Source organism: Ursus americanus, chromosome 2 (genome assembly GCF_024610735.1).
Source record: "Ursus americanus isolate L20-20 chromosome 2, mUrsAme1.1.p, whole genome shotgun sequence".
Lineage (NCBI taxonomy): Eukaryota > Metazoa > Chordata > Mammalia > Carnivora > Ursidae > Ursus > Ursus americanus.
The window spans coordinates 7,617,122-7,637,290 of NC_142128.1; the positions used below are offsets into that span (position 1 = coordinate 7,617,122).

Here is a 20,169-nt window from a genome sequence, read left to right on the forward strand (position 1 = left end):
AAAACAGCCCTGGATGAAGGCAGGAGGCTCCCCGAGCAGGGTGGTGGAGGTCAACAACTGTACATGAACTGGTTCAGGCTCCGGACACATCCGAGGGAGAGCGACCTTCGACTTCGGTCGGAGGAAGCTCTCCATCAAGCCCAGAAGGCCCTACCGCCCTCCCAAGGCGTCGAGGCGTCGCTTGGTCCACCTCGGCTCCCGTAATTCCTCTCCTCCGCGCAGTTCTCGTCCGGGAAAGCGCGCGAGACTTCCGAGTCCCCGCCCCTTCCCATCATCCCCGGGTGCCCCCAGCTTCTCGCTCTGCGTTTTAAGTTCCAGTTCAGGCCGCGGGGGAGTAGTTTGTGGTTGGGGCCCCGTTCGGTCGGTGACGCAGGCGCAGCGCGAGTGGCGCGCGCCGACCGCCCATCCCCGGCTGTCCCACTTTCTCTTCGTCTCCTTGGCCCCCTCGCTGAGAGCCCCGCGTCTCCCTCTCATCGTCCGCGCCGTCCTCGTCGCGCGCGCGAAGCAAGAGGCGGGCCCAGGTCTCCCGGAAAACTAGCCCGCGGGAGCGCGAGGCTAACGGCCGCGACCGCTCCCAGGTGGGGGAGGGGCGGGGCCTGGAGAGCCGGGGCTGCGGCGGGCGGGAGCGGGTTCGGGCGGCCGACGGGCGTGGGCAGGGAGACCCCCGGGGGCCAGTAGAGTGTCGGAGCCGTCCACCTGCTAGGGGAGAGGGCTTAGGATGGCGGGGACAGCGGAAGGCTGGCCTTTGCGGAGGGAGGCGGGGGTGCTGCTTCGGAGCAGCTCTGGAGCCTTTCCTCCCCTCGTCATTGTTCTGCACTCTGACCACCCCTGTCCGGGCTCCGGGCCCCCTCAGACCGCGCCATGGGTGACAGCGATGACGAGTATGACCGAAGGCGCAGGGACAAGTTCAGAAGGGAGCGCAGCGACTATGACCGTTCCCGGGAAAGAGATGAAAGACGTCGAGGGGACGATTGGAATGACCGGTAAGACTTACTTTGCTCAGTTTTGTCCCCCTGCCTCATTCTGTGGCACTCGGCCCTCATTGTATTGCCTTTCTTAGTTTTATAGGGTGAACGACATGAAGTCTCTTGATATTTGACCGTTTCAAGTCGCTCAACCTATTCGCTTTTGGCCAGAGTTTTTTGTGTGTGTGTGTGTTTTTTTTTTTTTTGCTATGGCTCGATTTTTGAAATGTCCAAAAGGTCAAAGCAATAGACCTAAGACAGTTTGAGGAGGAAGAAGTAATATTTGTGCATGTACTTAAGATGCCTGCGTTTTGTTGTTTGTAAGTTACTCCTCAAAAAGGTTGATTCAAAGAAAGTTTAGAATTGACTCGACTGGATAGCTTGTCAGACCAGACCTGTTCCCTGGCAGAATATGGTTAAACTTCTTGTAGTTGTCTTCCCTGAGATTAGAAAGATTTTTTTGGACAATGAGGGTTAGGTTAACTGATTAGATTTGACTCAGCTAGTCATTAGCCTTCTGGGATGTCTTTGAATTAAATACCATTAAGGTGTTCCCATTGAGAGACATCTGACATCGTTTCCTTCCAATAAACTAATCAAGAGAAACGATTTTTTTGATCTAACGGACATCACAAAACATTACAGGGGGAAAAGTTTGAGGTAACTTACTGTAATATTTATTCATGCAGTGTTATTTTGAAAAATGTGTTTAGTAAAGCCTTTAGTCTGTAGTCAGTATATTTCTTCACTGGGGAGACCATCTGGCGCTTTTTCCCCCTAATTTTTTTTAAGAATGAAAAAAATCACAAGTGTTCTGAATTCTGAAGATGGGTAAGAAGTAGTTACTGTGATTAAATAATTTATAGTCTGGGGCTTGGAGTGGAGGGAAAATGGGTGTGTTGCAGTTGAGTATATATGAGAGATCATCATAAAGGTGGTGAAATGTTGAAGGAGCAGAGCTAAGGTAGTGGAGTAGTGGTGGAGGTGATAATGTTGGTGAGAGTGCAAGAGAGTGACACTTAGCGAGACTTGGAAAGATGAATGGGAATTCCCCAGGCACAGGTGGAGTCAACAGGTTGGACTTGGGAACATAAAATTGTGTGCAGAAAAGAGCCCATATTCTAGGTTTTTGTTTTTTGTTTTTTTTAAAGTAGTGGTTTTCAGGAGCTCCTGGGTGGCTCAGTCCATTAAGTGTCAGACTATTGATTTCAGCTCAGGTCATGATCTCACAGTGTCCAGTTTGGCCCCACGCTGAGCTCCTTGCTGGGCATGGACCTTGCATAAGATTCTCTCCCTCTCCTGCTGCCCCTCCCCCCCCAATGATAATAAAGTAGCGGTTCTCAAAATGTGGTCCACAGACCCGAGGGATCTAGGGATCTGTGGTGTTAGAACTATTTTTATAGCAACTTTAAGGTAGGATTGTCGTTTTCACTGTATTGATGTTTGCATTGTTGATGCCATAGCATTGGTGGAAAATTTGCTGGTGTCTTAGTGGAAATCAAGGCAGTGGCACTAAGCAGTTTAAAAAAAAAAAAAAGCCCGTTTCACTTAATGTCCTTAATGAAGCAGTAAAATTTTTAAATTTCATTAAGTTGGATTCTTGTCTATACCTCTTTGTAATACACATGATGAGTGGGAAGTATGCATAAAGCACTTACATTGTGTAAAGGAGGAGTACAGTGGTTATCTTAAAGAAGAGTGTGGGATTGAGTTTTGAGTTGAGCTAGCAGGTTTTTTTGTTTTGTTTTGTTTTGTTTTTTGGTGGGATTCCATTTGTACGTAAATGAAAGATTGTCAAACAGTAGTTAATCCTACTGGGGTATTTTGATATATTCTTGAAAACAGACTAAGAATCTATTACTTCAAGGAAAATTGTTAGCTTTGTTGCTAGTGAGGAAGTGGAACTTCCAGCGAAAACTAAAATTTTGGAAAACTTGTGCTACTAGTGTGAGTTTGACAGTTTCCCATTACTTTAAGACTTCTCTGACGAGATAGGTAGTGATGTTAATGAATATGATATTTTGATATCGGATAATGAGATATGTCAAGATCCACTCAAAGAGCAAGGTAGAACAGTGGATTTAAATGTAGCAGAGAACAAAATGTTCATTCATATGGTTTCAGATTCAGTGCTGCAACTTGCCTTTAAAGAAACTCTTGTCAAGTTTTGGGTAATCAAAGAATATCCCCAGTTACCTGAAAAGACTATTAAAGTATCTCTTTTTCCAGCTATGTATCTGTGAGGCTAGATTTTCTCCATATTTTTCAACCAAAGAATGTACTGCAACAGATTGCATGTAGAAGTAAATACGAGGGGGCGCCTGGGTGGCTCAGTCAGTTAAGCGTCTGCCTTTAGTTCAGGTTATGATCCCAGAGTGCTGGGATCCGGCCCTGGCCCTGCGTTGGGCTCCCTGCTCAGCTGGGATTCGGCTTCTCCTTCTCCCTCTGCCTCCCCCCGCCCCCCCGCGCTTGTGCATGAGCGCGCCCTCTCTCTCTCAAATGAATAAATAAAATTAATTTAAAAAAAAGTAAATGAGAATCCAGCTGTCTGTATTAAACCAGGCCTTAAAAGATTTGTTAACTGCAAAAACAATGGCACTGTTTTTGTTTTTTTTTTTTAAGGTTTTTATTTATTTGAGAGAGAAAGCGAGAAGGAGCACAAGCAGGGGGAGTGGAGAGGGCAAAGCAGGCTCCCCACTGAGCAGGGAACATGGGGCTGTATCCCAGCACCCTGAGATCATGACCCGAGCCCAAGGCAGATGTTTAACCGACTGAGCCACTCAGTGGGTCGTTAAAAAGTTTTTTTTGAAAATAGCTGTTTTTCATAAAAATGTAGTTTGTGTTGATAATATAACTTCAAAATTAATAGACTTGTTTTAATTTGAGAACAGTAAGTACTGATGTCATCCACATAAGCAAAAACTCTTTAAATCTGTAATTTTATTTAATTTTTTAATTTATTTAAAGATTTTATTAGAGAGTGTGTGCGCACGTGCTCGCTTGCACATGAGTGGGGCAGGGGTGGGGCGCAGAGGGAGAAGCAGACTCCCCACTGAGCAGGGAGCCCTGACTCAGGGCCAGATCCCAGCACCCTGGGATCATGACCTGAGCTGAAGACAGATGGTTAACCTGCTGAGCCACCCGGCTGCCCCTGCAGTAATTTTAGAGTGTGAGGTGGGGGTGGCGGTCCCAAGACCAAAAGTTTGGAAACCACTCAGAGCAAAGGAGGTTGTTATATAGTTAAGGTTGGGATAGAGGTAGCTGGTAACTGGTGGAGAATCTGGAATGACAGCAGGAACCAAGGTTTTGAACAGTGTTGTGGACTGGCATTTAGCAAGGAAAGGCTTGGCATGATTGCATTTGTGTTTGAGAAAGATTGCTTTTTTTTTTTTTTTTTTTTTTAGATTTTATTTATTTATTTGACAGAGAGACAGCCAGCGAGAGAGGGAACACAAGCAGGGGGAGTGGGAGAGGAAGAAGCAGGCTCCCAGTGGAGGAGCCTCATGCGGGGCTTGATCCCAGGACTCCGGGATCATGCCCTGAGCCAAAGGCAGACGCTTAACAACTGAGCCACCCAGGCGCCCCGAGAAAGATTGCTTTGATAGGAGAGAAGTGGGAGGGACCAGATGCTGCAGTTACAGGGGAAATGACCATGGTCAGGGCACACGGACAGGGCAGTTTGTGGATGGGGCAAGGACGAGGACAGTTTTGATAGGCTCCGAGGCAGAGGCTTAGCAAGTCAGTAGCTCCCGTGAGCTGTGAGGGTGACACTTGATAAGTTGGATACCTGGTGATGGTTGATATCCCCGCTCTGGGGGAAACAGGAGGTGGGAAGCAAGCTTGGGCATGAAGTGGTAGAAATAACAGCTTGCTCCTGACACGTCAAATTTGGGGTGGCCGTGGCTGCCTAGTCGGGGATTGTTAGTGCTGATCTGATCTGGAGGAACAGTTGGAGAGCCATCGCTTGAGGGTAGTGGTTGAAGCGATGACAGTAAGCAAGAGTCTTTTTCTGTTTAGAGAATAATCTTGTAATCGTAGGCTTTTAGTCTGGTGTCTCAGGATAGGAAGGGGCTGTCCAGGAGCATGACCGTCTGTATCCTATTACTGTTACTCATTCTTATCGCCAGAGAGTGGGACCGTGGCCGGGAGCGCCGCAGTCGAGGTGAATATCGGGACTATGACCGGAATCGGCGAGAGCGCTTCTCACCTCCCCGCCATGAGCTCAGCCCCCCACAGAAGCGCATGAGGCGAGACTGGTGAGGTGGCAACAGTTTCTCTGGCTTCTCTTCTTAGCCTCAATTCCTCCTGGCCCCGGCTGTGTTCTTCACTTTCGCTGAGGACTTTGTCATTTCATTTTCTCAGACTTCTTATAAACCCATCTTTTTTTATCCCCTTAAACGTTTGGGTGAGAGACCACATTCCATATGCCCCTTCTTCTGTCCTATCCTCCTTCGTGCTCTGGAGACATGATTCCCTTCTCTGTCTGACTTTTGTGTCCCCCACCCTCAGGGATGAGCACAGCTCTGACCCATACCACAGTGGCTATGAGATGCCCTATGCTGGGGGGGGTGGGGGCCCTACTTACGGCCCCCCTCAGCCCTGGGGCCACCCAGACGTCCACATCATGCAGCACCATGTTCTGCCTATCCAGGCCAGGTAAAGACCTGGGGTTCTGGGGTTCTTGGGAAAAGGGAGATGCTGGTTTGGGGGATGGATCGGGATTGCCAAAGACTGGCTGAGCCAGGAAGTGGGTTAGGTACAGAGAGGAGTGCCTGTGGGGTGGTAGCAGTTGGTGCCTGGGGTGATGTCCATGGTGGGCAAAGGAAGGGGGGCAGCTGGCTACCTTGGCTCCCCCATCCCCCCCACCCTCTTCCCCCACAACCAAGACTTCCTGACCGGGCCCCCCCCAGGCTGGGCAGCATCGCAGAGATTGACTTGGGTGTGCCACCACCGGTGATGAAGACCTTCAAGGAGTTTCTCCTGTCATTGGATGACTCTGTGGATGAGACAGAGGCTGTAAAGCGCTATAATGACTATAAGCTGGATTTTCGAAGGCAGCAGATGCAAGATTTCTTTTTGGCTCATAAAGATGAGGAGTGGTGAGTGCCCCCGTTTTCCTGCTCTCTGTTCCCTAGCATGTTTCCCCTGGCCCCGCCAGGAGCCTGCAGCCCTGTCCTCTTCCCATTTTCCCCAATCCAGAACTTCCTGGGGGTGGGGGATGGGAAGTACAACAGCATTGGCTGATGGGTTCTCCTCCTCACTTCAGTGTCTGCCACGGCCTCCCACCCCACCTCGCTTCCCCTCTGTCCTCAGTGAGTGGGACACCTCCAGGCAGCTGGCCAGAGCCACCTGTTCCCTTGGGGCAGCAGACAGACTGCTTCCCACTTGCTGGTATGGGGTCATTGTCATCCCTGATCGCCGGGACCCTGTGTGTGGCTGTGGTGTTCTCCCAAAAGCAACGCGTGAATCCAGACAAGAAAAAGCAAAGATCTCAGGGTCGTTTGACAGAAAAAGAATTTTAATTTTTTTCCTTTTGTGGATGTTTTAATTTTAATCAACCATCTTTTCCCCCCTTCCTGCTCCTCCTCCTCCTCATCCTCTTTCTGCTCCTCCTCCTTGAAAAGAGCCAGAACTGGGAACTACACCCGCTCATCGACGGAGCTCGGAGCAAACCCACCTCCACCCCCACCATACCCAGCCCATACATGAGCCCCCTGGGCTGAGCTGCGCTGCCCCGGCCAGGCAGACAGGCAGGGCACTGCTGTGCACAATGCAGCGGTTTAGCTGAATGTGAATGCTCAGGCAGCTAGTCAGTCAGGGCCCCCACCGCGGAGCCCCGCGGGGGTGGGGCATCTGGGCCGGGACGCCCCAGCCAGGAGCCAGCCGGTGGCCCACCTGCCAGCATGGGCCCTGGGCGCGGCTAGTTAAATCTTGAGCTCTGTTTGACCAAGCGGCCAAGGTAAAGATCCTGGAGGTGATGCCTGCGGCTTTCCTTTCCTCTCACGCTCAACTTGTGGTTCTGTTCTGTTTTGTCTGTCACTGTCCCCTCTTTCTTCTTTCTCCGTGTCTTGGTCTCATTCTCTCATGTACTTTTCATTCTTTCTCAGTCCCTGTCCTTGCTCCTTGCCTAACCACTTGTTTCCTCTGGTTTTTTCAGTTTCTCTGGCCTTTAGTTTTTCCCCTTGTTTTCGATTTCTGGGACTTTCTCACACTTTCCCTTTCTGCTTTTTCTCATACTCCTCATTTCTTCTGTTTTTCCCTCCAAGGTCCTATTTTAAATGTTGCCTTTCCATGCTCCACCCTAATCCTCCACCCCTCTCCTCTCTCTCTCTCCCTGTGGGCAGTACCTGAGGTTATAAGGGCACTTCAGTTTCTCCCTTTGGTCTTTCCCTGTCCCTCCACCATCTGCTTTTCTTCCCAAGGGGGGAGAAAGCTTTTCTGCCTTTTTTGGCTTTTCCTATCCGGTGCATTTCAGGTTTCCCTCTGTCTTCCACCTAGGGATGGAGGGAGTTGGTGGGAGCAGCCCTTTTAATGACTGAAGTTTGGGGTTGGCAAGGAGAGGGAGGTTCTTTGGGGCCTACTATTTCCTTAGCCTTCCTCTTGGAAGCTTTGGGAAACTACACTTTTTTAAGTGAGTGTTTTCCAGAGACTCAGGGCAATCGTTCTGCCTCTCTAACTCTGGCCTCCCCCTGTAGTCATTGCTTTTCCCAAATCCAGAGCTCTTAGTTCCTGGCTCTCCCCCAGATCTTCTCAGAGCATAACCTCTGGTTCCTTTTTGGGGGTATTGGGTGGTTCTAGTGCACCCCTCTCCCCAGTCTTTCTGCTTTCATGGTTTTTTTGTGGGTGTGAGAGGATGGGGGCTAAGCCCTGACTTGCCTGGGCCCCTCCCCATGTCCTGGCCCTGGCATCCAGTGACTATTTTGTCTCTTCCCTCCCCACTTCCTTCCCAGGTTTCGGTCTAAGTACCACCCAGATGAGGTGGGGAAGCGTCGGCAGGAGGCCCGGGGGGCCCTGCAAAACCGACTGAGGGTATTCCTGTCCCTCATGGAGAGTGGCTGGTTTGATAATCTTCTCCTGGACATAGACAAAGCTGATGCCATTGTCAAGATGCTGGATGCAGGTGTGTGGATCGGGAAGGGAAGAGGGTGTCTGGTGACCAAGATCTTGGTTGGGAAGTAAAAGTCAGCTGATAAGCCAGAGGCTGTAGGCCAGGGCCATTGTGACCTCTGCTCCCTTTGTTGGTAGCTGTGATTAAGATGGAAGGAGGGACAGAGAATGATCTGCGCATCCTGGAGCAGGAGGAGGAGGAGGAGCAGGCAGGAAAGCCTGGAGAGCCCGGCAAGAAAGAGGAAGGCCGGGCTGGACCAGGCCTGGGGGATGGAGAGCGCAAGGCCAATGATAAGGATGACAAGAAAGAAGATGGCAAACAGGTCAGAGTGCTGGGCTTGCTCGGTGCTGCCTGTGAGCACCTGGGGAAGAGGACGGAGCAGCTTCAGTGGTCGGGGGGCCTGGAGGGCTGTGTGCTGGGTCCCGGAGCGGTGGAGGGCTAGGGAGGGACTGGGCCCTCTGAGAAAGGTTGAAGAGGAGATGGACATGCCCGGGATTGTCTGTACCTGCAGGCTGAAAACGACAGTTCTAGCGATGACAAAACTAAGAAATCTGAGGGTGATGGGGACAAGGAAGAGAAGAAAGATGACTCTGAGAAAGATGCCAAAAAGGTAGGGTATCTCTTGCCAGGGGATTGGTGTCAGGTGCAGAACCCTCGTTATGTGACTCCCTTCCTATTGCTGTGGCTCTCACAGAGCAGCAAGAAGCGGAATAGGAAGCACAGTGGGGATGACAGCTTTGACGAAGGCAGTGTGTCCGAGTCCGAGTCCGAGTCGGAGAGTGGCCAAGCTGAGGAAGAAAAGGAGGAGGCTGGTCGGTTTTATTTTCTGCTTCTAGTCCATTCTCTTCCTACTGAATAGGGGTAGGAGAGGTGGGAGTGGGTAAAACTGGTAAGGGCGCGCCTTTGGGAGATGAGGGTGGGGAGGTGGGAGCGTGACTGCTTGTGTCTTCCCCTCCAAAATCAACAATAAAAAATAGCCAACTCCCACCACTTTCTGCATAGAAGAGGCACTCAAGGAAAAGGAGAAGCCCAAAGAGGAAGAAAGGGAGAAGCCAAAGGACACTCCTGGGTTGGAATGTAAACCTCGGCCCCTCCATAAGACTTGCTCCCTATTCATGCGCAACATCGCACCCAACATCTCTCGGGCGGAGATCATTTCTGTGAGTGGGGCAAAGCGGTATTGGGAATGGCACCCAGGCTCCATCTTTGGTGGCAGGGAGGGGGAGCTGGTGAGGCAGGGGAGAAGATAATGTGACTCTGCTTCTAACATATACCCCTGTTTCTCTCACAGGGAAGCCCCTTCTCATGGGCCCATGTCTTTTGTGGGCTGGCCCTGACTGCACTGTTTGCTTTTAAGTGCTATTATTCTGAAGCCCTTTTGTGGTTTTTCCTTACTTGAGTAAAGATTCAAAGGCAGTTACCAGGGTTCTAAGGACATGGGGATTGGAGGAAGAAGTGAAACGTTGAATTGCTCAATGGGGTTTCTGTTGCTTTGCTTTTCCAGCTTTGTAAAAGGTACCCAGGCTTCATGCGTGTAGCACTGTCAGAGCCCCAGCCTGAGAGGAGGTGAGGAATGGAGCGAAGAGTGACCCTGGATACCCTGGAGATACGGTACAGGGGGAGGCTAGTGGCCAGTATCCCTTCTACCCTAGGGTTATGCTGACCTTTTCTTCTGTAGGTTTTTCCGTCGTGGCTGGGTGACCTTTGACCGCAGCGTTAACATCAAAGAGATCTGTTGGAACCTGCAGAATATCCGAGTAAGTGCTGAGAGTGGGCTCTCTCTGCTGCACACCGCCTCGGATTCCTTTATTCTTTGATTCATTCGTTCTACCCCCGTCCATCCATTCAGTCTGCTCATGTTAGGTATATACTGGTGTCTGTGAATAAGATCCTCCTCTCCTGGTCCCTGTTCTCGGGGAGCTAACGGTCCAGTCGCTGGTGCTGTCAGTAGGGCCAGTCCCTGGAGCTGCTCCTTCTTGGGCAAGTGTTAGTGAACTTTGCGTTCGTTCCCTCTAGCTCCGGGAGTGTGAGCTGAGCCCTGGTGTGAACAGAGACCTGACCCGTCGAGTCCGCAACATCAACGGCATTACCCAGCACAAGCAGATAGTGCGCAATGACATCAAGCTGGCCGCCAAGCTGATCCATACGCTGGATGACAGGACCCAGCTCTGGGCCTCTGAGCCTGGGACACCTCCCCTGCCAACAGTCAGTGACTCCCTGTGGAACTTTTCCAAAAGCAGCCGATACCGTGTCGTCTGCTATGGGCACCTCTGGTCTTGTCTGTAGCGTTGACCCCTTGTTCTTATCCTATCTGGGCAGCACCTCCAGCTTCCAATAGAACAGACTGGCATTAGTGACGATGTATTGGCTAGCTTAGAATAAATAAGAAAAAGCCAAATAATGAAGCAGTGGTAATGGGCCAAGTGAACCCTGGATTCTTTTCTGCTTTAGATGTGGAGCTTCTGAGATTTTTCTCTTGTTGTCTCACTTGCCCTTCTTCCTCCCTACCAGAGTCTGCCCTCCCAGAACCCAATCCTGAAGAATATCACTGACTATCTGATTGAGGAAGTGAGTGCGGAGGAGGAGGAGCTGCTGGGGAGCAGTGGGGGGGCTCCCCCCGAGGAGCCCCCTAAGGAAGGGAACCCAGCAGAGATCAACGTGGAGCGGGATGAAAAACTAATCAAGGTGCCAGCAAGAGCAGGCGGGCAAGGTCCTGGCATGGGAGGGCAGCAAAGGGGCAAGAAGAGTATGGTGACTCATGGATTTTCATTTCCCTCAGGTTTTGGACAAACTCCTTCTCTATTTGCGTATTGTGCATTCCTTGGATTATTATAACACTTGCGAGTACCCCAATGAGGATGAAATGCCCAACCGCTGTGGCATCATCCATGTTCGGGGGCCCATGCCACCCAACCGCATCAGTCATGGAGAAGGTGGGCTCCCAGCTTCCCCATTCCTGATTCCCCTTTGGTTTCCCTTTCTCCTCAGCTGCCTCTGATCTTAGATTGTTCTGGTAGCAGTGCCTTACCACCCTCTCCTCTTATCCTCTCCTTTTTTTTTCTTTAAAGATTTTATTTTTAAATGATCTTTATGCCCAATGTGGAGCTCAAACTCAGGACCCTGAGATCAAGAGTCACATGCTCTGACTGAGCCAGCCAGGCGCCCCTTATTCCTTCCTTTTTATTCCTTGCTTCTGGCTCCCTTCTCCAACCTGCTGTTATCTCTGTTCCCATACCACAGTGCTAGAATGGCAGAAGACATTTGAGGAGAAGCTGACTCCACTGCTGAGTGTACGGGAATCTCTTTCCGAGGAAGAAGCTCAGAAGATGGGTCGCAAAGACCCTGAGCAGGAAGTGGAAAAGTTTGTCACCTCTAACACCCAGGAACTGGGCAAGGATAAGTGGCTTTGCCCTCTCAGTGGCAAGAAATTCAAGGTCTGGGATGTTAGGGAGTTGTGTGTTACAACTGTGGGCAGAGGGGGTTGAGCCAGGAAGCCTCCTCAGGCCTGGGGAGGAACTGGCTCTGGAATTGGTGGGCGGGGAGGTTGATTGTCCTTCCACATTGCTCTCTTCTGACTCTCTTTCTTTACCCAGGGCCCTGAGTTTGTACGCAAACATATCTTCAACAAGCATGCAGAGAAGATTGAGGAAGTGAAGAAGGAGGTGGCATTTTTTAACAACTTTCTTACTGATGCCAAGCGCCCAGCTCTGCCCGAGATCAAGCCAGCTCAGCCACCTGGCCCTGCCCAGAGTAAGATACGATCCATGAGGGTCTGCCACATTTCCTCTCCCTCGACTATTCAAGGACTCCCAGTTCTCTTATTCTGTGATCCTCTGAGAACTTTCTATCCTACTCTCAGGCAATATTTCTTAAAAGCCAGTTGTTGTTCCCCAGTCTGTCCCCCCCCCAACCCCCCCGCAGTAATTCATGTTCCTGTCCATGTTGTACTCCCCCCAGGCCTGACCCCGGGACTCCCCTACCCACACCAGACTCCCCAGGGCCTGATGCCCTATGGTCAGCCCCGGCCCCCCATCTTGGGCTATGGAGGTAAGTATAGGGGAAGACCGGGAAGGGCTTAGTGGCTGTGAGGGGCTGGGGGAAAGGAAGCTTAACCAAGGTATAGTTGAGGTCATAGGTTTTCAACTCAACACTGATCTCTTGCGTAGCTGGTGCTGTCCGCCCTGCAGTCCCCACGGGAGGGCCTCCATACCCTCATGCCCCCTATGGTGCTGGCCGAGGGAACTATGATGCCTTCCGAGGCCAAGGAGGTTATCCTGGGAAGCCTCGGAACAGGTGAGAATGAGCTAAGACGTCTAAGCTTTCTTGCTCTCTTCAAGTTCCCTTTCAGGGACCCTCAACTGTCCTCCCATCTTACCTCCTCCGTATCTCACAGGATGGTCCGAGGAGACCCACGGGCCATTGTGGAATACCGTGACCTGGATGCTCCAGATGATGTGGACTTCTTTTGAGCCATCTACTTTTCCTCACTCCTGGTATCGTCTATAATTGTGACTGCCTTGTCCCATCCAGCTGAGAAGGTTTTTTTTTTGTACGTTCAACCCTACTGCCAATAAAAGCACTTCCATAGTGATTATTATGTACCTTCCCAGATTCTCCCAAAGATTGGCTGGGGCCATAATTAGCTGAGCCTCACCACTTTATTGACGTCAAAGGCCCAGGCAGCTTTTGCCTTTGGAGTAGGGTTTAGGTGAGTGTGTTTGGGGCCGGAGACAGTCTCCATTCTGGGACCTGAGCCTCAGTCCAGGGCGTACTGCTACTCCTGGGAGTTGCGGCTGGTCAAACACAGGTTGTAGAAGGAGTTGGAGTCAAAGGCTGTGCCTACGTCTCTCCATCCCACCCACCCAGCTGCCTGTAGTTCACTGGGATTTTTCGGAGCACCCCAGAAGTGAGGGTCCAATACCAGAACATAGGCTTCCGTGCCTGGACCCAGGCAGACTCCCAGCAAGGCCTTGGACTGGGCATCTGCATCCCCGCCAACCATTACAGGCCCCCCGCCCCCTGCAAAGTGGGAGTAAAGCCTCTCCAGTTCCCCCTGAAGCCCTGCTCCGCGGGGTACGTGACGCAGGTGCCCCTGGGGCCCTCCGAAGTGGTCGAGGCAGAGGCTGGCTTCTACACAACCGATCCAGCTCTGGGAGCCCCGGAACCCGGGGGGCTTGTCGCCCATGTCCTCCAGGGCCGCCTGCACGGCGGCCAGTCCGGGCACGCCCGCGGGCCGGCCCTCTGGCCACGAGCACAGCGTCTGCAGAGTTCGGTAGCCGCAGCCCCAGCCCCGGTCATCCAGGCCGTCGCAGCCGTAGTGATAGTAAAGGTAGTGGCCCGAGAGGAGGGCCAGGCGAGCCGGCCCGCGGCCGGGCGGGGCTAGGCCCAGGTGGACGTCCTTCAGCGGCTCCAGGGCGGGCGGTGGGGTCCGAGGCCGGGCAGACGCGTCCTGGCGGCGCGGACGGAACTCCGGTTGCAGGGTTTCCTCTCGGCCCCGGGTCTTGAGCTAGGCGCAGGCAGAACCGGCGCGCGGGCGCTGGGGACGTCCTCGCGGGTCTCCGGCAGCAGCAGAGGCGCGAGCCCTAGCCGCGGGGAAGGCGCCACCCGCGAAGCTCCCACAATGCACCGCCGCGCTGCGGTCGCTACTGCGCAGGCGCGGGGCGAGCTGGCGCAGTGGGAGCTGACACCCTCCGCCCGGCTACTGAGATGCGCAAGTTCGGATGGCTCTCGCACCTGCCCCTCTGTCTACTCTGCTCGGGTGTTTGAGACCCGCTTCCCGCTCCCTAGTCGCGCACACTGCTGTGGCTGTAACAGTTTATTGGCAGCCCAGAGGGGCGAAGGCACCGCGGGGGAGGGGCTCGGCCCGAGACATGCAGAGGACGGGGAGCCTCCCGGGATAGTCGGGGAGGTGGGTGGGCAGGGTCTAGGGCTCCTCCGTGTTATATCCCAGCCCTTAGATAAGTATATACAGCTAAGGGGCCGGGCGGGGCGAGCAGGGCGGGGAGACATGGGGGTCCCGTCTGGGTCACAGGTCTGAACAGCGATCCTGCTTGCTGTAATGGTCAAACTGGTTCTTCCAGTGCACCATGTAGGAGCTCCAGCGGTGGAACTCGGCCTTCCACTGGCGCTCCGCCTCGTCCAGCGTGTCTGCGCCCAGGGCGCCCGGCAAGTGGGTTGGAGGAGGACAAGGGGAAGGTCAGGGAACATACATGGTGGGGGGCGTGAGTGCAGGAGGATACAAGGAGAATGCAGGAGAGCACGTAGGACGGTGGAAAGAGCATCAGGAAAATATGCGAAAAGACGGAAGACCAGAGGAAGGATGAGGGGCCAGAGAAGGATGGCGGGAAGGGAGGGGTGGGGGGAGGAGAAAATGACCGGAAGACAGGGGGACAGAAAGGATCAGAAGAGGGAGGATCCGTGGGTTGGTGGGGAAAAAAGAAGAGACAGAAATGGTTGACTGTTATAGCCCCACTAGGGGGTGCTATCTAGCTCCTGGTCCTCCCTCTCCCCCAACACCAGGCTCCGGCTCCAAATAATTTTATAAAAAAAGAAAATTGGCATTTTCATTTCCATTTAAACAACAAAGGCGTGTGGGTCCCTGAGATGGGTCATAGGTCACCACCCCCTCCCAGCCCGGCCAGTTTGAGTTTCTCGGTTTGAGGAGGGAGGGTGCGCTGGGTCGGAGATCCCTGAGTGGGGCCCTTCCCCACTGTCCGACCACTCATTAGAGGAGGGGCCCCCTGAGGCCGGAGGGGTAAGTGGCCGTGGTCACAGCCGCAGGAGCCGGGAGAGGTGGAGGAAGAGGAGGAGAAGGAGGGGCAGGGGAAGGCCGGGCCTGGGCCTCGGGGCCGCCTCCCCGTGGGCGGGGCCTGAGCAGGTGCTGGGAGCCTTCGAGGCTGGGGGGGGAGAAGAGAGGGGTTACGCCCGGCCGGCTCCCACTCCCCTCTCTCTCTTCGCGCCCCTTTTTTGCCCTCCTCCACCCAGCCCCTGCCCGCTGGCCCCTGCATACCGGTGGCGCTGAGCAATTTGGGTAGGAAGCGGTTCCAGAAGGCGCAGGCCTGGGCGCGCAGCCCCCGCCGCACCTCCAGCGGCCGAAGGTTCAGGCTCACGTACTGCTGCGCTCCCGCCGTGTACGGTGGCCACTGCGGGACTTTGGGGTCCCGGGGGTCATTGGGGTCCCTTCGGAAGGAAAGGGAAGTCTTAGCCTCAGGCAAGCCGGCCCCGCCCGCCCTTGGAACTGGGGACTGGAGATTGAGAGCAGGAGGAGACAGGCTGCTTCCTGACCCGTGCCCTCTTCGGGTCACCGGAGAACACATCCCCTCCTTCCCACCACCTCTTTAACCCCTCTTTCTGGTCTCCCGGATTCCCGTCATCTGGAGCCATCCCCTTCCTCCTGCCCTCCGTCTTTCTGCCTTTCCCTTGACTTTACTTTGTCTTTGTTTCTCCCATTTAAAACATCGATTTATGAGCCCTTACTGTGAAAGCAGGCTCAGTCCTAGGTCTACAAACATCTTGTTTTTGCTTTTGACAATACCCATGAGATGTCGGATTTATGGTCCCCTTTTTCAGACTGGTAAACTGGTGTGTGAGTACATATGCACGTGTGCATGTCACAGCTAATAAAATCACCACTGGCCCAGTTGAATCCAGCTCTCTACAGTTCAAGCTCCTAAGTACTATGGTAATTCCTTTTCTCCCCGTCTCTCTTCTCTTCTCTTCCGCTTCCCTCCCCCTCTGTCCTTGCCTCTCCAGGACCTGCCATTCGGCTTTCCTCTCCAGTCTCCTTTATCATTCTGACTCCCTCTTTGTCTCCTTTCTTTTGTGAACTTTTCCCTCCCTCTCCCGCCCTTTCTGCCTGTCTCTGTTTGTCTTCCTCTCTCTCTGTCCCCTGCTCTTGCTTTTCTGGCTCCTGGAGGCCCTCCTCCCCTCAGTACTGCTGACCCTGTGCGGGCGAAGTTGGCCCAGTATCTCATCAGTCGCTGGGCAAAGGTTCTCTCCTCGGCGGTATAGTTTAGCGAGGGTTCCAGAGGGAGCCCAAAGATGAACTCGATCTCGTAGCCATGGGGCACCCCCATCCAGAGGGGCCAGGAGAGCGTAGACGCGCGGTGTTCAAAGATGTAGGCATAGACCCGAGCACCCTGGGCAGCCAGTCGCCCAGCCAGCTGGGCCACAGGGCACACGACGTTGTGGTCGCCCACGACATCACTCATGGCCTCTCTCAGGCGTGCCGGGTCCTCAGGGTGCAGCCAGTCTGTGTAATGCAGGACCACAGCCTCGGCAGCTAGGTCACTCGCCTGGGGGACCCCGACCCGCACCCCAGCCAGGAACTGGGCCCGGCTGATGAGAGATTCGTTGTCTTTGCTGAAGCCTGGGGCCCCGTAAACCAGAAAATAGGAGCCCTCATCCTTCACCACACCCACCAGCACCTGGGGGGACAGGATGGAGAGATAGGAGGGCACAGACAGACAGGCAGACAGAAACAGATGGACAAAGAGCCAGAGAGATCAATAGTTACAGACCCCAGAACCATGGAGGAAGAGAGTGTGAGGTTGGGGAAGGGACTGAGAGAAAGTGAAAATATACCCATGTTTCCTTTTCTCTCTGCCCCACTGACCACCCTGGGATCTGAGCTCTCGGGGAGGAGGGGGCGGCCATGGGGCCAGAAGCCCAGGCCTTGGGGAGTTGGATCTTGAGAAGCCTTCATGCCTGGGTCCTGGGGCTGGGGGGTGGGGGTGGGGGAACAGGCCTTGAGGCACCAGCTCCACCCCTTCCAGCCACTAGTCACCTGCAGACCGTGGAAGTCTCCAGCATTGATGAGGGCCTCGGGTGTGTCACTGAGGAAGTCTCCATCCACCACAGGCACGAAAGAGAAGCGGAAGACACTCTCCTGTGGCAGCAAGTGCCACTCGTGGTCCACCAGATCCTGAGCTGGCCGTGTCCTCAGGCAGGCGACCAGCTCTGTGTCATTGCCACCAGCACCCCCCGGGGGACAGCCTACGAGGCGGGCCAGCAGTGTGGCCCTGCGGCGGGCCTCTCCCACACCCACTGTGGCCCAGGGGCCGTTGGGTGCACCGCTCTGCAGCACAGCCCGGTGGAACAGGCCCCGGCTGGGAGGGGACAGCAGGTGCATGCCCACTGAGGCAGCACCGGCACTCTCCCCAAACAGAGTCACTGACATGGGGTCGCCCCCAAAGGCTGCCACATTCTCCTGCACCCACTGTAGTGCCAGCCTCTGATCCAGTAGACCCACGTTGCCTGGGGCCTCCCGGCTCCCTGGCAGGGCCAAGAAGCCAAAGGCTCCCACCCGGTAGTTCATGGACACCAGCACGGTCCCCTCAGCCTGGGCCAGGAAGCGGCCATCATACACGTCCAGGGAGGAGGCCCCACTGTAGAAGCCACCCCCGTAGATCCAGACGAGGACAGGGGTGGGGGATGCAGGCCGGGGGTATGGTGTCCACACATTGAGGTAGAGGCAGTCCTCACTGAGCTCACGGTTCGGGTTCCACATCTCGGTGCCCTCAAAGCCAGGGTACAAGGTGTCCACATATTGGTAGCAGACACTTTGGAAGGCTGTGGCGTCCAGCACCCCTGGCCAGGGCCGCTTGGGCTCTGGCGGCAGAAAGCGGCGGGGGCCCACAGGTGGCTCTGCGAAGGGGATGCCCAGAAAAGCAGAGACAGGGCCCCCAGGGGCCATTAGGCGGATGCCCCGCAGCCGGCCCCCACGCACCGTTGCCAGCAGCTCCGGGTCCTCAGCCTCTGCCCCTCCTCCCAGGAAGAAGAGGAGGAGGAGAAGGATTGGGGAAGTCAGGGAGGGCGTGTGCAGGGGACACCAGGGGGGCCTCATGGCTGCCAGGGCAGGCAGGCGTCTGCTGGGAGAAAGAAAGGCAGAAGGTGAAGGCCTGAGGCTGCCAGGAGGGAGGAGATTAGGTAACACTCTTGCCCAGGGGTTATCACGGAGCTGCAGAAGAGGTGGGGCAGGTTGGTAGACAGGAGAGAAACGGAGGGAGGGAGACAAGCAGGGACAAGGACACAGGCAGACAAGGAGAAGCAAGAGGGGACAGAGATCAGGCACACACTCAACACCCAGACAGACCGACGGAGGGAACAGAGATGAGGCCTGCCAAGCAATCCCTTCCCCTGCCCCACAGAGGGCCCACCACCCTCACCTCCTTCCCCCAGCTGGGTGGATCCGGTTGGGCCCAGCCGGAGCCCAGCGGGCACCGGCACCAGAGGCCGCAAGCAATCCACACACAGGCCACCCGACAGGGGCGGGGCCCTCACTGACGGGAGGCGCCGATGGGGAAGCTTGCGGTGGCGTGAAGGCGCAGCCTCTCTTGAGTTGGCCAGGGTCGGGGTCCCTGGGGGGTGGGTTGGGCATTCAAGGGTGTGGGAGCTACAGGTCCCGGGGTACCCCAAATCCTGCTTGCTCCACACCCTGCCCCACCCTGCCCCTCCTCATCCACTGTCTGGCACGGGGCGTTGGTACCCGTGGGTGCCAGTCAGCTGCGCACTCGCCTCGCCTAGCCTCAGACATCAGGCTCGCCAGCCCGGGTCCCCCAGGACTCGAGTCCCCCATCCATCCGACCCTGAGAGGCACGCTGCTGCCAGTGGGGGGCAGTAGAGACCAAGAAAAGGACGGAGCTCCCCGCCCCGAGTCCGGAGCCGGGAGCTTGGGGCGGGGGTCTGGAGGTTCGCGGGCGTTGCGGAGGGGTCTGAAGGGCGAACCGGGAGGCCTGTGTTCTCGGAGCTCCGGAGATCCCCGGCTGCAGGGGCGAGGGCGCTATTTTGGGGCAGCAGCTGCTGTGGTTCCGGCATCTCCAGCCAAGGGATCAAAATTCCCCGGGTCGGAACTCCCCCCTCTCGCGGCGGTCACCTCTCACCCAGCCAACCCCCGCCGCCCTGAGCCTGGGGTGGTGGTGGTGGTGCTGGGGATTAACTAGGAAACCCGAGTGGGGCTAATTATAACTCGGGGCTTCCGCTGAGCCTCCCCTTTCCCCAAAATAGAGACGGAGTCCCCGTGGGAGGGGGACGCCTGGGCCTCGGAGGGGGCTTCGGCTGGGCGCTGCGCAGGGGCGCTGGGGTTGCGGGATCTGGGGGGGGGGAGTCAACCCGGCGCCAGCAACCTGCGCAGCTCGGGTTCCGCCCCAAGCAGGGGGCGTCTTCCAGTGGCCCCACACTTGGGGGCGGGCGGGGGAAGGGGCGCTCGGGGGTCCCCACAGGAATTCGAGAGCAGAGGCGGCGGCCGGCCCTGCAGGGTGCCGGCTCCCGCGCGGGCGACCGTAAGTATGCGGCGGCGAGGGAAGAGTTAAGGATGAGTGTGGGGCGGCGGGGGGCGTCGCTGGGCAGGCCCGGGGGCGCGGTGGGCGTCCCGTTTGGGGGCCCGGATCCCTCCGGGAGCGCACATTTTCCCGGACGCGGAATGGGCCGCGGGCCAGGGGAGGGTCCCGGCCGGGGCGGGAGACTCACCTGAGGCGGCCGAGCCGGGCCGGGCCGGGCCGCGCCGGGAGCTGGAGGCGGCCGATGTTTCCCGGCGCAGGCTGAGCCGACTCTGACAGCCGCCGCCTCCGGCCCCCCGCACACACCCCCTCCGGGCCGCACGGCGCCCCCGCCCGCCCCCGCCCGCCCCCGCCCCCGCCCACTGTCTCCGCCCCCGCCCCTCCCCGCCTCCCCGGGCTGCCACCTCCCCTCCCTCCCCCTCCCTCGGAGCCGAGACCCAGACACCCCGGGGGCCCGGACGGACTCCAGTGACAGACGCCGACAGACGGTCAGATACATGGTGACACGACCGAAAGACCCGCAGCGGCGGAGCAGACACCCACAGTGACAGACGGACAGAAGCCGCGGAGACAGACGCGCAGACGGACAGTCGCACGCAGTGACCGCTCCAGACAAACTGTGACCGACATTCACAGACGGACGGACACACTCAGACACAATGACAGCTTCAGCCCAGCTGGGGGCCGAATAAATGAATATCCTTGGCCACGACACAGCAGGGGTAGCATGGGAGGACTGGCACGTGAAAGTGTGGCTGAGGACCCCCTTAGGGGTCCGGGTGGTACCGGTGGAGAAAAGGGGACGTGGGACACTCCTGGG

The 20,169-nt window shown here is 55.8% G+C and overlaps 3 protein-coding genes across 11 annotated transcripts; 1 reads left to right on the top strand and 2 right to left on the bottom strand.

The window, feature by feature from the left end:
• Positions 1-273: 273 nt before the first annotated feature.
• Positions 274-12,664, top strand: SRRT (serrate, RNA effector molecule). Of its 4 annotated transcripts, none has more exons than XM_045773933.2 (20): positions 274-578; positions 854-983; positions 5,093-5,221; positions 5,475-5,621; positions 5,852-6,064; positions 7,916-8,085; positions 8,211-8,395; positions 8,585-8,683; positions 8,768-8,885; positions 9,076-9,233; positions 9,578-9,639; positions 9,752-9,830; positions 10,090-10,278; positions 10,585-10,758; positions 10,853-11,006; positions 11,314-11,507; positions 11,667-11,823; positions 12,019-12,120; positions 12,240-12,366; positions 12,467-12,664. In XM_045773933.2, exons 2-20 carry the CDS (start codon positions 862-864, stop codon positions 12,540-12,542), a joined length of 2,655 nt encoding a protein of 884 aa, XP_045629889.1. In that variant the 5' UTR covers positions 274-578; positions 854-861; the 3' UTR covers positions 12,543-12,664. The 4 variants fall into 4 exon arrangements, with proteins under 4 accessions (XP_045629889.1, XP_045629890.1, XP_045629891.1 ...); XM_045773934.2 differs by having other exon boundaries at positions 12,031-12,120; XM_045773935.2 differs by having other exon boundaries at positions 5,876-6,064.
• Positions 12,665-12,785: 121 nt separating this feature from the next.
• Positions 12,786-13,945, bottom strand: UFSP1 (UFM1 specific peptidase 1). Its single transcript, XM_045773946.2, is given in 3 exon segments — positions 12,786-13,554; positions 13,557-13,818; positions 13,937-13,945. Coding segments are annotated over 3 exon segments (996 nt in total). The 3' UTR covers positions 12,786-12,829.
• Positions 13,874-19,670, bottom strand: ACHE (acetylcholinesterase (Yt blood group)). Of its 6 annotated transcripts, none has more exons than XM_045773939.2 (6): positions 19,540-19,639; positions 18,240-18,431; positions 16,859-17,942; positions 16,015-16,499; positions 15,083-15,252; positions 13,874-14,220 (listed from the first exon to the last, which is right to left on the bottom strand). In XM_045773939.2, the coding sequence occupies exons 3-6, from the start codon at positions 17,915-17,917 to the stop codon at positions 14,099-14,101; spliced, it is 1,836 nt and encodes a 611-aa protein (XP_045629895.2). In that variant the 5' UTR covers positions 17,918-17,942; positions 18,240-18,431; positions 19,540-19,639; the 3' UTR covers positions 13,874-14,098. The 6 variants fall into 6 exon arrangements, with proteins under 6 accessions (XP_045629895.2, XP_087723977.1, XP_045629899.1 ...); XM_045773943.2 differs by lacking the exon at positions 13,874-14,220 and adding an exon at positions 14,233-14,969 and having other exon boundaries at positions 19,540-19,641; XM_087867851.1 differs by lacking the exon at positions 18,240-18,431 and having other exon boundaries at positions 16,859-17,939; positions 19,540-19,670.
• Between the last annotated feature and the right edge of the window lie 499 nt (positions 19,671-20,169).